Source organism: Dipteris shenzhenensis, chromosome 11 (genome assembly GCF_047967505.1).
Source record: "Dipteris shenzhenensis isolate YYH24624 ecotype China chromosome 11, Dip_SZ_1.0, whole genome shotgun sequence".
NCBI lineage: Eukaryota > Viridiplantae > Streptophyta > Polypodiopsida > Gleicheniales > Dipteridaceae > Dipteris > Dipteris shenzhenensis.
This window is the reverse complement of record NC_141606.1, coordinates 24,232,604-24,249,845: the sequence shown is the minus strand read 5'-3', so window position 1 is coordinate 24,249,845 and position 17,242 is coordinate 24,232,604. Positions and strand designations below refer to the sequence as shown.

Below are 17,242 nucleotides of genomic sequence, written 5' to 3'. Positions count from 1 at the left end.
ATGAGCGATAAATTAAATAAACTTTTGTTCCAAAGCTATTGTCTTGCCTGCAAATGATTGCCATAATGTGGATCAGTTCTAGCCATGTATCCGACCAATCCAGGGCAGATCTAGGAGCAGCCATCACATGCATCAGCTTAGCAAGCATTCCGCATTCAGTGGGCAGCCATCTGCCTTAATTTCAACATGGAGATTAGGACGTTTCTTCAATAGCATTCATTCCCACAATGGCAGTAGCCTGCATGATACATCCATGTATCCAATTGCATTCATTTTGCATGCAGTCAGTCAGCCAAGCATGCATAGCCTGTTCAAGGATCAGGTCCATGTTAATGACATATTATCTGTGGTAAACTGCTGCAGATCAGCAACTCTCCAAGCCTTGATGCTCAACATTGTTGTCCATTGGTGACAAGATATTGGTGTGTGAAGCTCTTTGTCAGCCTGCTGTTGCCCCTCATCTTTAATTGATGAAGTCCAAACGCTTCTCCAAAGCCTCCAAGAAGGCTCTTACTTTCAATTGTTAAGAGAGAAAAAATTTGGAGAGAGAGAGAGAGAGAGAGAGAGAGAGAGCATGTAGAAGACATCTGACATTGTGACATTTCTGTTTCTCAACAGTCTCATCCCCATCCCTTGTCTTCTCAGCAGTAGCAGCAGAGAAGCAGCCCCCATCCCCTTCTCAACAGCAGCCCCCTCCCACGCATCCCCTCCCTCTCAGCAGCAGCAGCCGCCATCCACTATTTTTTGTACTATTGGGCTGTTTTTTGCAGTATTTTTGCTATGCATTTATTCATTGTTTGGCATGTAGAAGACATCTGCCATTGTGATATTTCTGTTGAGAACCATCCTCATCCCTTGTCCTCTCAGCAGTAGCAGTGTCACCACAATGTAAATATCCTAAGTCAAAGTACAGTTGACCATTTATTTGATCTTAATTAAAGAGTTTTATATGTGTTAATTACGGTCAAAGAGTCATTTTAATGGTCAAAGGATTGACTACGGTCAAAGATACTTGACTCCAGTCAAGTAAACCTGACTACGGTCAGAGAATGTTGACTTCGGTCAACAAGACTTGGCATGCGCCAAGAGGGGTTAACCCCGGTTAACCAAGATGTGCCAACCTCGGTTGGAGAGACTTGGCTATAATTAAAGCGCCTTGACCTTTGGTCGAAGCTCTTTAATTATAATCAAGAGTGTTGACCTCGGTCAACCAGAGAAAATATATATATATTTATTTATATATATATATATTTGTTTAGATGTGCACATGTGTTCAGTGGGGACGCCCACCGTGACTAGGATTAGTCCACAGTGTGTTATTTGCATGCAAAGCGCTAACAATTAATGGGTACCATGGTGGTGCGCTTTAATTAATTGTTGCAGGTACTAGGAAGGATTATTTTTCCTAAGCGAAATGGGAGCCTGACAAGCACCTAGGAAGCGGTTCGTGTGACCGAGAGCCTTGAAGACTCCAGAATGGCCCTAAGTGGCTTGTAATAAGAGTTAGTCTAGATTTTAGACATGTGGCATGTTGCCAATTTGAATGGGGCTTGAAGCTCTTGTAAGAAAGGGAATTCTTTTCACGTTTGATGAGAGACTTACGAGACAGCTCATGCTGAACTTCTGTAACAGAATTTCTAAAAGTAATAAAGACCTTCGGGGGGGTCCAGCCCAACAATTTGTCCTGGGCCCTAGTGTTTGTTCAGAGAGAGGGAGTGAGGGAGAGCTTTTGGAGTAGTTTAATTCAGTCGTTGACGTGAATCCATAGCTGTTTATTTCCCACTCTCAGTTTCGGTTGTATTGGTATCAGAGCGTAGGCTCACAGCCTCTCAAGGCTGTGACGATTCTAGCAAAGGAGAGGAGCTAGCTGGGAGGCCTGGAGTCTGCAAAGCGACAATGTAAGGATGCGCCTGACGGAGAGCATATGGCGGGAAGGTCGTCATCGACGCCTAGTTAGGCAAAAGGCAAAGCGATGTCGTGTTCTTTCGGGAATATGAAAGACTTCATATGCAATTTGTATTGCCTCCCAAAGATGCTCATAGAGATCGCCGTACAAACACTTGTACGCTTACGGACCACCGACGGAATGCCTATATTAAAAGCACTAATGTAAAAGGCAGCCGGACAGACGGGAGCGACCGGGTGAAGACTTTCTTTCGTCGATTCCCTGCGCGGGCGTAGGTGCTGTAAAGGTCATCAGGATGCAGGCGCGACGCGCGATGACTCCTGCATAGCCAAGGTTTGAAACCTTTGGCTGTGCTGACGTGGCCAGGGTGCCACCTAGGCAGACACGTGGCACACTGACACGTGGCAGCCAGGCTTGCAGACTTGTGGTTAGTGTGACCTTGTTCAAGTTAACTGCAGTTAGCTGACCCTGGTCAGGGATTTGGTCAGAGGACAGCCTAACCAGACTGGACTGGTGCAGTTAACCAGTTTGGTTAAGTTAGTGGCCAAGTTACAGACTAACTAGTCTGTCAATGTAACCAGACCAGAACAGAACTGATCTGGTTAGTGTAACCAGCCTGCTACTTTATCCAGTTACTGTTCACAAAAAAAAAAAAAAGACAGTTGCAGAGACAGTTTTGGCTATCAATTCTCACTTGCCTGTCAGACTTTTACTGTCAGAAAAGTAGCAGAAAACCAGAGAAAAGCAGAGAAAACAGAGCTTTGCAGAAAAAGGAGTATGCATGCCTTTGAGCAGTAAAAAGAGGGAAAAACAGATGCCTTTTGAAGCCATCTGCAGCAGCCAGAAAAGGGCAACATAGTTGATGATGCTTTGGCAACTGTGTGGGTACATGCCTTGAACTGACAGCCAGTACTGGCATAGATTGTGAATGCAAAACACCTCTTGTTGAGGTACCTTTTCTGTTGGAAAAGTAAAGGTAGTGTGCATTAGTTACTTGCACAGTGTGAGAAAAATCTGCAGATCTCAGAATATGGATCAATCACCTATCCAGTGGGATTCTCAAGATAGGGATGTGCATCCAAGACAGAGGAATGTGCTGCAAACTCAACAAGAATTTGAACAAATGGTACGCACTCGTATACAAGAGCTGGAAAATCTAAAAAGGGATCCCAGGGCTCAGCATTTGTTTCCAGCAGAAGCTATGCCTAATCCAGTATATGACGTGCCAATGCCAGAGGCACATTCCCGTGTACAGTCTGAGAGAGAGAGATCTCATAGATCTCATTGGAGACGGTCCCATAGTAAAAAGAGATCGAGGCATCGTCACCGATCTCCTAGTCCATCACCGTCTACCTCGAGTTCGACTTCTGTGTCTTCTTCTTCCTTATCAGATAAACCATCCAGGAAAAGAAGGAAACACGAGAAGTCTGGGAAGAGAAAGTCTTCCAAAGCGACCAGGGAATTTAAAGAGGGAGGAAAATCTGTCAAGTTTATGACCTACAATGGACAGTATGGTCATACAGACAAAGCATTGCAGTTTATCAGACAGTTTGATGCTGCATTTGGTACAGAGAAATTTTCAGAATCCTCCAAATTAAGAATGGTCAGCTTACACTTAACAGCAACGGCTAGTGCATGGTGGAGTGCACTGACTACAGATGGGTCAGCCCCAAGAAAGTGGAAGGGCTTCAAGAAAGCCTTCTACCAGCAGTTCATGCCTAAACAGTTCAGAGACCATGTTCTTCAAGACTGGGACAGCTTGCACATGGATGCAGGAGATACAGTGGATGGGTACAACCAAAAGTTCTGGGATGCTTATTTGCAGGTTGCACCGTTCAAAAAGATCTCCAAAGGTACCCAGATGAGAAAGTACAGAGCAGGTCTCACTCCAAGAATTCAGGCAGTAGTGAATGCTTTGGGGGCAAAGAATATTCAAGATCTTATGCATTCAGCCTCAGTAGCGAGTCTTGTGCCGCTACAAGATCCATCTACAGTGCCATCCTTGCATGCAGGACGTGCTGATAAAAAGAAATCTGATTTTATAAAATCAGAAAAGAAAGAGTTCCCCAAGGCTGAAAAGAAAGGGTTTCAGCCTCAGAAGCCGAGGGGTACTCAGTTCTCAAAGACCTATAAGGGCAAATCTATATTTACCCCTGAACAGATAGCGGAATTCCGTAGAGATGGGAAATGCTTCAGGTGCGGTAAAGAGGGGCATGTGGCTGCCCAGTGCCCAGAAAAGCCTTCATCATCGAAGGGAAAAGAGGCAGAGAAGCCACGAGGACCGCAATGTTGGAATTATATCTATAATTCAGCAGTGACCAATGTAATATAATAAGTTAGTTAGGGGCACTTTTCCCTCTTTTAGAGGTTTTTCCCCCTAACTGCAGTTAGTTCACTAACTATGGTTAGTGACTACTAAGGTTTTGTCACTATGACAAAACCTTATCTACACTACTTTGTGTCGTACTCTTTTACATACTCTATAGAGCAACTACTGCTTCCAAGCTTACGACTCTCTCACACTCTCTTGCTCTCTATCTCTCTCTGTTCCTTCATTTGGTATCAGAGCAGGTCCAAGAGTCTGGTGCTCCTTGCTCCCTCAAGCTTCAACCATTGCCTCGACTTTCAGCCTCAGCAAATCTGCCCGTACAGTCCGTACGACTGTACGGATTTCTAACGCCTGCCGTACGAGTAAGCCTGCCGTACGATTTCGCCCACCGTACCAGCGCCGAATCTGTTCGTCATCTGCTGCAGTACTGTTCCGTACCAGTTCCGTACAAATCCGTACCTGCAGTCGTACTTCGCCGTACCAGCGCCGAAAAGTTGCGTCATCTACGCCGTACTTCGCCGTACCTACGCGCCGTACACCGTACAGCGCCGTACATCGTGACTGTACCTGTCGTCGACGTATCTGCCGTACAGTGCCGTACAAACTGTACGGCATTTCCGTACAGTATTCAGTACAGTAAATCTGTACTGAATCTCAGTACAGCAGCAAGTATCTTCTTGGTCTTGGACAAGAGATTTGCAGGTGTTTCTTGGCAGGTCATCTTTGATTTGGCAGGTGATTTTTGGCAGGCTGAGTTTGCAGACAGCCATTGTTTGGCTAAGTATTCTGCAAGAACATTTGGGGCATTTTGCAGATTGCAGCCATTGCAATCATTGGGCAATTTTGAAGCTATCACAAGAGCAAAATTGCAGATTTGTCTGAAATTTGGGGCTTTTGTATTAAAATTGCAGATTTGGGGCTTTTGACATTTTTACCCCTTTCTGGCTGCAATTTCTAGCCACAAATTGGGGCTTTTGTGTTTGGAGAGCATTTTTTGGAGTATTCAGTATATACTGCCTTTATTGGAGTGTTTGGAACACTTTTGGCAGATTTTGGAGAGTGTTTTATGCTTGGACAGATTTCTGACAGCTCAAGTGCAGAAATCTAAGTTACATATACAGCCCGTGCTTGGGTGTGGTTTTTGGGAGTTGTGCATTTTATTCCCAGTAAGGGAATTCAGCCTTGTATCTGCTTCAATTCCTTTTTCAGATATGGCCCATCAAAATCAGAATGATTTTCAGTTTGGTGGTCTTTCTCAAGAAGACAAATTAGATGGTACCAACTACTCCCTCTGGAGTTTCATGGTACGTAATATTCTGATTTCTCGCAATTTATGGGATTATGTCAATGGGGATGAAATCCGACCAGCAGATATTGCACCTGCTACCCCTCCTCACCAAGGAGGTGGAAGAGGTCGTGCACAAGGTGCAGCTGCAGGACAAGTTGTTGGTGCAGCTACAGTTAATACTCCTGAGCAAAAGAGATGGGATTCACGAGATGCCTTAGCCTTGTCTTGCATCTCTCTTTCAGTGAAAAGATCAATCATTCCGCATATCCGGTCGTGTAAGACCTCCAGGGCAGCGTGGGATATTTTGGAAAGCATGTATGCAGCACGGAATGATGCCAGGGTATCTTTTTTAAAAAGAGAGTTGAGCAATACACATATGGAGGAGGGTGACTCCATGTCAGCCCACCTCACTAAGCTACAGGATCTCAGAGAGCAGTTGTTAAATATAGATGAAATTATTCCTGATTCAGAGATGATTACAACCACTCTGAATTCTCTTCCTGAGTCTTATCTTAGCTTTCATACTTCGCTGAATTTATCATTGAGGGGGGGTGCAAATCCTCTTTCTTTTCATGAGCTGATAGGACTTCTGCTTCAGGAAGAGCAGACCAGGAAAAATTTGGCTTCACGTGCAGGTGAACAAGCCATGCTCTCAAAATTCAAATCAAAAACAAAGGGACAGGCAAAAACAGCAGCAAATCAGCCTTCCAGTGGGTCAGGACAGCCTTCACAAAAGGCTAAAAGTGATGCAAGCAAGCCCAAAAAGAAGGGTTTCTGTCACTACTGCAAAAAGCCAGGTCATCACATAGCAGAATGCAGGAAAAGGATTGCAAAGGAAAAGAAAAACAGCTCAGGAATGGCTGTTTCAGATTCAGCCCCTTGTGCATCTGACAGTGGGGATGCTGCAGCCAACTTTGTTGGTCAAGATTATGCCTTTTTATCTTGCATTTCTGATTCTAAGTTGGCTGTTCCAGATGCTCGGGATAGTACAGCTTCATGCAGTGATGATACATATGCATTTTTGACTTGCAGTTTTGACTCTCCTTCAGATGCATCTGCTTTCAGTGTTGATGAAACACTGAACACATGGTATTTTGACAGCGGTGCATCCAAGCACATCACTTCGAGGAAGTGTCTCTTTACTTCCTTGCATCCACCCCCTGTTGGTAAGAAAGTCACTTGTGCCAACAACTCCTCATATTCAGTACGTGGCACAGGAGAAGTTGAGCTCACTGCAATTGATGGCTCAATTTTCAGACTTTCTGATGTTTTATATGTGCCTGGCATAACCAAAAATCTCCTTTCAGTGTCCACTCTTAACAGAGATGGATTTCAGGTCATCTTTGAGGATGACAAATGTGCTGTCCGGGACAGGGAAGCTAACTATGCCTTAATGTTATCTGGTACTCTGCTGCGTGGGCTTTTTCAGCTTGATATTTTTCAGAAAAGAGCAGCTCATGCTTTGGCAATTTCTTCCCCTACAGTTGCCATGCAAAATGCAGAATTATGGCATGCCAGATATGGCCACATGAATTACAACAGCTTGATGACACTTCAGAAATTTTCAATGGTTGATGCATTGCCCCCTCTTGAGATACCTCCTCCACATGCCTGTGAAGGGTGCATTTTAGGTAAAATGCATAGATTTCCCTTCAAGAAGGATGGTTCAGTTAAAGCTGTTCGCAAATTGCAGCTTATACACAGTGATGTCTGTGGTCCCATGAGGACTCCTTCATTGGGTGGTCATCTCTACTTTGTCACATTTATTGATGACTACTCCAATTTTACTTGGGTTTATGGGCTGAAAAAGAAATCTGAAGTGTTCACAGTGTTTAAACACTTTTCAGCCATGGTTGAAAATGAAACCGGGCTCAAGATACAGATATTACGCACGGATAGAGGTGGGGAATACCTATCTGCAGAATTTAATGCTTTCCTCAAACAAAAGGGTATTGTGCATCAGCTCACAGTCAAGCTGACCCCTCAGCAAAATGGCAAAGCTGAGAGGAAAAATAGAACCCTCATGGAGATGGACAGATGTATGCTGAAAAGCAAACACATGCCTCATAAATTCTGGTTAGATAGAGGGGGATGGAAGAAGATGAGGATTGAGATTGCCCAAAGTTTTTATAGTTGTTTCTCCTCTTGCTACTAGAGCTGACTCCTTTGTTATGCTATTGTTGCTGGTGCCTCTTGCACCACATGCACACAAGATTATACATGCACACGCTCAAGTGTTTGTATACACGTGCATGTGCACGTGTATGTGGGTGTATATGTGTGCACATGTGGATGTGGGTGTATATGCATGCGCATGTGGGATGTTTTTACCTACATATGCATACACATATGAGGTTGTATCCACATGTGTATGTTGATTCTCTAGGCATGTGTGAAAGTGTCTCTATGTGTGTGCATGTAGTGTTATTGTACATGTGTGTCTCTATGTGTGTATGTTTGTGTTTATGTGGGTGCATAAACATACATGTACATATACATGCATATACATACATAAGCATAGACCGGATGCACATGTAGATAGAGACATATACACTCAAACATGCCCAAAGAATCAACACACATATATACATGTGTGTAGACACACCATGACCTATATGCACACATATGCATGTGCAGCATGGATGATTTTTTTCATGTTAATTTTGTAAAGAAGCTAAATTTTTATATTGATGTCGAAAGTTTGTATGCCCTAATAAAAATAAATGTTTGAAACCTTTGCCAAGATTTGAGACTTTTATGCCGAAAATTTTAAAGTTTCTCCAGGATTTACTTTTTTTACTTCAAAATTCAAAAGAAAATATATAAATTTGTGATATATTCAATCAATATTGTGAAACTAAAAAAACAAGCTCAATAAACTTTTGCCAATATTTTATATCAATATATAAGCATAGCTTTGATAAAACTATCCATGATGTGTAGGCATATAGGCATACACATGCACTTGAGCATACATACACTTGAGCTCACTTGAGCATGTGCACACATGTGAGATATGCAAATGTATATGTATGTGTGTACACATATATATAGCATGTGGTTTCCCCACACACACACACACACATATATATATATATAGAGAGAGAGAGAGATGGATAATATTGGCATACAAAATATTTTTTCTAAATAAAGGCACTATTAGGGTTTCATTGGGATTTGATTCGAAAACTTACTAAAAAGCATACAAATGTCTAGATTTGTAAACTTTTGCATGGAGTGAGAGAGAGAGAGAGAGAGAGAGAGAGAGAGAGAGAGATGTATGCAATGTTTTCGAAAACATGTTTTTCAACTATAAGCAATGCTAAAAATTCTTTAAAAAGTATTGACATTTGTAAATAAAAGCTAAAATTGTAATCCTTGAAATGAAGGGCACCCTAGGATCCTAACATTGAGACCCAGGGAAGACCCAAGGGAAGTGGGTCTCTAACCCATCGTAGACTTCTGAAAAGAAATTAGAAAGAGTTTCAAGTATCGTGATCGAATGGCTATGACTATAGCTTGCAAGCTGGCTGCCATTCAAATCAAATATCTTTTCTGTATGGCAATTCAACTTGGTCTCATTAGAGTGCATCGAGAGATGTGAGCTACAAAATGATTTATGTGAAGTTGTGAACATGAAATTATCATGATCAAATTGCGATAACGATTGCAATTTATATTTTAGCTGGCTGCCATAATATTATCAATTAATCAGACTTCAATATGCTGCTCAAACTTGCTCATTTCATGGGGCTGTAGAGCCAGCAGGAGATTCAAGCCTTCGTCCTGTCCACAGTTGGATACGAGAAGTACAATGTCCACGATTCCGCTGATTACCGGACCTGCGTAAGCTGGTTCTCCCCACCCAAAATCGAGTTTGTGGAATGGGAGCTTCCACCATGCAGACAGGAAGAAGTTGCCGTGCATCCCGACTGCTGGAATGCCTTTGTGCACCTCCAGCCAGTCTATCGCTGACTTTATGTAGTCGGCCGTCACTCTTTCTAGTCCTTCCTGCACCTTCTTTACGCAGAAAGAGAGCGGCTTCTGTTGAATTTCACCTGCAGTTGCACTTGCATAAGCTGTGAGCACTCCGTTGCCAGCAAAACTTGGTGGGAGAGGCGGCTGCACGCGCTTGCGTATGTCCACTGCAAACAATACTGAAGTGGGCATAGAGGGATCCAGCTCGATGGACTTCACGCGAGCTTGCCATACATGCGCCAAAATAGCCTCAAAGGTAGAACAGCTCGTAAGAGATCCGTCCTCCAAAGCCTTTCCTTTCAGCTTTTCCAAAACTTGCAATGGAAACGCAAACGACCGATATGAATGCATGGAGGAAATTTGCGAGAGGTTTGACTTATCTTCGGAAGCTCCTCTTATGGTAAACGCTGCGCCGCCGCTTGCACCGGTTGCATCGCTGAGTTTCAGCATTTCAGGGTGTTCGTAGGTGATGACTGGAGGATCTCGTGCCTTCAGGCTAGTACGATCGAAAGATGGATGGACAACTATGCCTTCACCTCTTACGATGGATGCTAAATTTTGAAGAAACTGACTTGCTGAGCGTCCATCCATGAAGGCATGGTTTGTGCATAGCCCAACAACGAATCCACGGCACTTAAAGCGAGTTACCTGCAACAACGAAAACGTTCGCAATACATAGCATGCCAAGCTAATCCAAGCCAATTCAATCTCTCTTGTTAAGCCGGCGCACAACGAGCGAGCGAGAGAAAGATACCTGCAGCGTCCCAGCTGGAGTATTAGGATCTTCAGTTTGCTGGAGGATCAAGCTCTTATAGCCAGGATTAGCAAAACCGATCTCTCCAATTTCATCCATGGTTGCCTCGGAGCTGGCTCCGGCCACCAGAACCCCAGCTCCGTTGCAATCGATTTCTAACCTTCCCTTCTCCGGATTGAACCTCAATCTTCCCGCCAGAAAGTAGTAAGGGACAAGCAGCTCACTTACGGCCTCCCTTATCCTGTCCACCAACCCTTCAGGATTCATACCGGGTTTGGGTCGGTAAAAGTAGACAGTTTCTACAGGGAAAACCACAGTTTGGTCGATATTGGAGAGGAACACAGGCTCTTGAGGAGTGGGGCGAGCAGGAACAACGGAAGTGATGGAGTCGACGCGAACTCTAAGATCTGTGAGGGGAGCCATGGTATGTGTGAGGGGAGATTGCAGCAGGCAGGAGTCTAAAGGGCCAATGGACGTGAAGTGAGACGAGAAGGGGACGAGGTTGTCAACTTATATACAGTTCTTGGTCTGAAGCAATGATATTCAAACGGTCATGGCATTGACTTGCAAGTCGTATATGTAAGCAGTCATTCCTTCAACGTGATCAAAGGTGTGCAGTGCAATCTTCGTGTGTTGGACGCTGACAGTATACATTGCCGCAAGCCTGAGCTGCATGAAAGCTTTTCTATCCATGTCAATGACAAGTCTCTGAACAGTATATACATTGCTGCAAGCCTGAGCTGCATGAAAGCTTTTCTATGGGACAGTCACATTTCAATGACAGGTCTCCAAAGTCTAAACTGATCATGAGTAAACTTATTAGAGATGTTTTTTGTGTATGTAAAGTAAGTAAAAAACAGAGGAGATAAAAAAGGAGTAGAGGAAGTAAAAGGAAGTAGGAAGTAGGAAGAAAGTAAAGGGAAGGAAGAAGAAAGGGTTACGTAAGAAGTAGGAACTTGTGTGTTGAGGGAGAAGAAAGGGCTACGTAAGAAGTAGGAATTTGTGTGTTGTACTCAATTCAAAGTTCGTCAAGTCATTCTCAAGGGCTTGCAATGGCTCTCGCATGTCTAGAAATACATCTAGAAGACATTATCTAGCATAGTTCAAAGAAATCTTGAAAATATTCCTTTGCAGCTCTACGATGCAAAGGAGCAGAAATGTTTGTTGTTATAGAACTCATACTTTCGCATTCCTTTTTGTCAATGGCATCTCCTCTTGGTTGTAACTAATAGACATATGGAGCATGTCTATGCCACCTCTCTATGTCTCCCTTTTTTTTTTAATGTCTCATTTAATAGTCACTTCTTCAGTCTAATGTATACTTAAACGAAAAGCACATATGTGACAATGCCCAAAGGACATTGGCTTACAATATTTGTCAACAAAGTATACAAGAAGGCACCATGTGATTATAGGATAAGTGGGTCCTTATGCTCAAATCTCAAAGAATTTCAAAAGTTTTTATCGAAGCTACATGCATAATCAATTTGAAAAACTATTCACCCAAACACTCCCCTATAAATGGGGTAATAGGCCCCACTTAAAGGGGAACGTAGTCCACACCAATATTCAAGAATGATAGGAGTTCATGGATATCATAGTAATATCTAAGCGGTTTGTAATTATTTAGGTGGACTTTTATGAGTCTGCATAGTCTGATCCTCTCAAAGACATTATGGCAAAAAGGCTGTATAAGGTCTTTAATTGCAAGACTGGCCTCACATGCATCTAAATAGATCAGTTTGATCTAGAGCTTGTGTGCCCAAGATGAAGGTTGATTGTTGCTCTGATGAATGAATCTACAATTTTTTATGGGTAAGGATTTGGTTTTTTCCTTTTTATTAAGACTAATGGCAACCACTTTGAATGGAAATACATGTTGATAAGAATTTTATGGATGTCCCAATGAAATTGCCAATTGTATCCTTGTGAAACTTTGAGAAGTTTACTATTATTTGTTTTTGGTAAATTTGAAGTGGTAAAGTCACACATTGCGTAATAAGAAAGATTAAAGCATTAGGGCAATTAAACCATAGAATATCCTTCAACTATCCATAGCAATGTTAAAACATAGCCAATAGCGGATGAAGCTCTTTCTCTGAGGTAGCTTTCTAAGGAAGTTATAGCATGACCACAAAAAGGGCTCTCTTTGATTCTCCACCCCCAGCCACGATTCGTCGAGTGCTCCCTCTTTCATCCATACGTGAACTCTCCTTGAGTTCCCTCCCCTTTCTTCCTTTTGTGGAGCCTCTCTCTAGAATCTCCCCTGAACCCAATGCTTGCCACTTGGAGCCCACGTGAGTGCCACATGTCCATAAAGGACCTTAGTACCTTACTGCCCTTTAGGCCTTAACATTGCACTCCCCATTCTTGCCTAGGCCTAGGATAGTTCCTAGTCCCCGACCCTGTAGGCTCCAATCAGCCAAACACTGTCGAGCCCTCTCATTTTTTGCTTTACCATAACCACACCAGAATATTTTGGGAATATGGCTGACGTAACATTGCCTTCCCCTTAAGAATGGTTTACATCCTCGAAAACAAAATTGTTGAACTCCTTTCAGATCTATCTTTCCACTTAACCGAATATTCTTGCCATATAGTATGTCGTGTTATTTTTTCTTATTTATCTAAAATTCTTTCTGGTTCGTGTGGTAAAGAGATGCAAGTTCAATGAGTTCGACTAGGCCTTATTATTCAAAGAGATTATCATCATCTCCTAATTTTCTTTTTAGCCTATCGACATAAAAAACTGGATGTACTCTACATCCCTCAGGTAAGGGTAATTTGTAAGCAAGTTCTCCAATCCTCTTAAGTATTGTGAATGGTCCACAATACTGAGGAGACAACTTCAGACATTGACTTGTCTTTAGAGATTCTGAAGATTCAGGTACCTTAAGGTAGACTTTCTCATTTACTTCAAACTCCAACTTTCTATGGTGGGGTTGGCATAACTTCATGCTCTATCCTGAGCTTTCTTATGCTATCTTTAGCTAACTTAAGCATTTGATTCATATCTTCAAGAAAGTCTCTGGCCGCTTGAACCTTCTCTTTTTTGAGTCCCACTATCATTGGGGCTCTTGGTTGAAATCCATAAACATAGAGATGCTCCACAAATAGCCTAGCTAATTCTAGAGTTTTAACATCTTCACTGACAAGAATAAAATGAGCCATCTTGGTCAACTGATCCACAATTACCCACACTGAGTTGTGCCCCCTCTGTACCCTAGGTAATCCCACAATGAAATCCATGGAGATACTTTCCCATTTGCCAGATGGAATCTCCAATGGGTTAAGGAGACCTCCTACCTTAAGGCATTTAGCCTTATTGACTTGGCATTTTTGGCACTTCAATACATAATCTTGGATGTCCTTACCTATTCCAAGTCAAAAGAATTGTCTTTTCAGAAGCACATATGTCTTTTGAATTCCCAGGTGTCCAGAACTCGGACTATCATGACATTAAAAAAGGATTCGGTGCCTAATGTCATTATTATCTAGGACACATACTCTACCCTCGTAGAGCAGGTAGCCATCTTCAATAGTATATTTTTCCACTTGAGTCCTTTATCACCAACCTGTGGTGTGTTGCCATTTCCATCCGACTCCTCAGTGAAAGCCTCTTGATTAGTGAAAGATGCTCGATTATTTGGATCCCTATTTCTAATTGCTTTCCATATTTCAGAGAAGTGAGGATCAAATTCACATTTCCCATTTAAGGACTCTAGGAAATCATTGTAAAATTGAGTAAAACTCAATTGATTAACAATTGGCATTTGGCTAAGAGAGTTTGCTAGTACCACATTGACCTTCCCTTTCCTATATGTCAATTGTATATCAAATTCTTGCATTAACTCAGCCCATCTAGCTTTTCTACCTTTAAGCTTTGGTTGATTACAAATCCACTTAATGCTCTCCTGATCAAATATGATCTCCAATTTTGCATCATATAAGTAGTGCCTCCATTTTTAAAAGCATGGACTATAGCATATAGTTCCTTCTCATATGCCACATAATTCCATTGGGCAAGATCCAACTTTTTGCTTTCAAAAGCCACTAGTTGACCTTTTTATACAAGTACCGCCGCAACATCAAAATCACTGGCATCTGTCTCAACCATGAATGGTTCATTGGGATCCACTACTTTTAAGATAGGAGCGACTGCTATAGCTACTTTTAATTTTTCAAAACTTCTCTTTTGAGGTTCATCCCATATGAAGGTGCTTCCCTTTCCCTTAAGCTGGTCCGTCATCAGAACAACAATCCTAGTGTAATCCTGGATGACTATAGAATACTGACAAACCTAAGAACTTCTATAATTCTTCTAGATTTGTAGGATGTGACCATTCTCATATGGCCCTTACTTTGCCAGGGTCCATTCAAACCCCTTCTTGGGATATTATATGTCCCAAGTATTTCACTTCTTTTGCAAAGAATTCACATTTGGATTCTTTAGCAAAGAGTGAATTGTCTCTAAGCAGATGGAACACTTTTTGCAAATGTTCCAAATGTTTTTTCCTAGTTTTACTATAATAAGGATATCATCTAAAAATATTATAGCAAATTTTCCTAGATATGGCCTTAAGACACTATTCATAAGTGTCTTGAAAGTTGTTGAAGCATTTGTTAATCCAAATGGCATTCCTTTAAATTGATAATGCCCATACCTAGTACGAAATGATGTCTTAGGAACATCCTCTTCCCTAATTCGTACTTGGTGATATCCTGATCTTAAATCAATTTTAGTAAAGTATTTTGCCCCTTGCAATTGATCAAAGAGCTCATCAATGTGAGGCATGGGATACCTATTTTTTATGGTGATTTTATTTAGTGCTCGGTAAAACTATGCATAAATGCATAGTACCATCCTTTTTCTTTACCAGTAAAGCTGGTGCAGGCCAAGGTGAGTTACTTGGTTGGATTTGGCTCTTCCTAAGATATTCCGTTAAGTGTCTTTCGACCTCACGTTCTTCCATTTGACTAAGCCTATAAGGGGGTTTACAAATAGGGGTAGATCCATGAATTAAATCTATTTTATGATCTTCTTCTCTCTCAGGAGGTAAACCATCAAGTAAATTAGACGGAAAAACATATTTAATTCAAACATTAAATCATTGAAAGAAGATTTATACTTTTTAACATTATCAAAAACAACATTACTTCTTTTCGATGCAAAAGACATAAAATCACCAATAAAAGTAAGTTCACATAGATATACCTCGCATTCTTCTTGGTGTAGTAGTCATTCCAATTCCATCAAACAAATAAGAGGAGAGTTAGGCACATCATGTTCTCCTTGAATTTGGAAGACTCTACCCTCTTTTTCAAACATAATGGACTTATTAAGATAACTCCTTTGTAAGCTATGCCTAAGACTATATAGGCATTCTTGACCAAGCATTACATCTGTTCGGTCGAGATGCAAGATTTGGAAATCCAAGGCATCCTAGTAACCCTGAATATCCACCTCTACGTATCATGGTGTCCCAAACTTTTTTATCACTGCCCTTTGCCAAAGAGACCACATATTTATGGGCACTGGGACTCTCATGCAATTTTAATTTCTTAACTAACGAGTAGTTCAAGAAATTATGTGTTGCACTATCATCAGCCATCACTCTTACTCTTTGCCCCTTAATTTTTCCATGCATCCTCATTAAATCATGAGGACCAAAGGTGGGCTGCCACATTGCTGCAATTATAGATAGCACATGTGGGTGCTATCCTCATGATATACCTCTACCTCAGTGTACTTTTTAGTACTGTTGAGCAATAACCTAAGGGGTAAATTTGGAAAAAAAAGATGGCAACTACCTTACAACAACAAGGAACAAGAAATCATGACCCAATGATGGATCCACATTAGCATGACAAGACCATCTCGTACCAGTATGTAGAGGTTAGGCTTGTTGTCCATTGAAGAACCTTCTACTAGATTACCAAGCGCTCATGGCTACCATCCATTCTAGATGCTCAGTTGCCTCTTGAAACATGTCCCCATCATGTGATACAAGAGCTGTGTATCCAGCAGGTACCTGGACTCTATTCTAATGTCTAACACCTCATACTACACTATACAACCATCGAGTACCTTCTTAATCATGTCATAATTTAGTGCTCTTTATCTAGGATATACCACTATCTACCAACTATCAAAGTATATGCATTCTCTTCTATTGCTATGACTATTAGGCTCACCATATAGTGGATCCCTTTTATCGTGATGAACACATTGAGAAACATCCCTTGAAGAACCATTGGGCATTGATCTACCATCCTAATTTTGAAATGACATGGTTTCATATTATTCATCTGTACTTTCTTAACCAACAATTTTTGAAATAATGTCGACTCTCGACCCACCATCACTACCCCATCCATTATACCCTATCCATTGTGTTTTTTATTCTAATGGGTAATGATGAGCATTGTCACATATTCCACTGCTGTCTTTATCATTGGGTTGGTGATTACACTTCCATTTGCATGGATACTTCTACTAATTTCCTTGCAAACAATTCACAACAATACATGGTGGTTTGCCTTGCCTATGCACATGTGCCAGTTGAATTTAGGCACAAATTGTCAGATAAAGCCATCAAATGCATATTTGTTGGATACAGTGCAGAAAGCAAGGGGTATCGTCTCTACAATCCTGCTACACGCAAAATCATTGTAAGTAGAGATGTGATATTTTCTGAAAATTCAGCTTACACTCAGGCTGATTTTCAAATGCCTTCACCTTCAGAAGATGTATTTCAAGGGTTGCTACCCATTGCATTGGGTTCCCCTGCTGATTTTTCTGATCCAACTCAGAATTTACAGCAACCTTCAAATGCTTCAGTTCCGCCACGGGATGTCATGCCGCCTCCACAGGAAGTGGAACAAGTGGTACAACAAGAAATTGCCGACATACATGCAGCAAAAACAGTCCCAAACTGGCTGTTACAGACTCTCCGGGAGAGTAAACTTGATGCCCCGTTACCTGGT

At 41.7% G+C, this 17,242-nt stretch overlaps 2 protein-coding genes across 2 annotated transcripts in view; both read right to left on the bottom strand.

The window, feature by feature from the left end:
• Window positions 1-17,242, bottom strand: part of LOC147896795 (uncharacterized) — a 137,375-nt gene that overhangs the window by 34,739 nt on the left and 85,394 nt on the right. The gene's annotated exons all lie outside the window — the stretch shown is intronic.
• Window positions 8,993-10,725, bottom strand: LOC147896796 (acyltransferase GLAUCE-like). The gene is made up of 2 exons (XM_087381774.1): window positions 10,256-10,725; window positions 8,993-10,149 (listed from the first exon to the last, which is right to left on the bottom strand). Exons 1-2 carry the CDS (start codon window positions 10,676-10,678, stop codon window positions 9,235-9,237), a joined length of 1,338 nt encoding a protein of 445 aa, XP_087237900.1. The 5' UTR covers window positions 10,679-10,725; the 3' UTR covers window positions 8,993-9,234.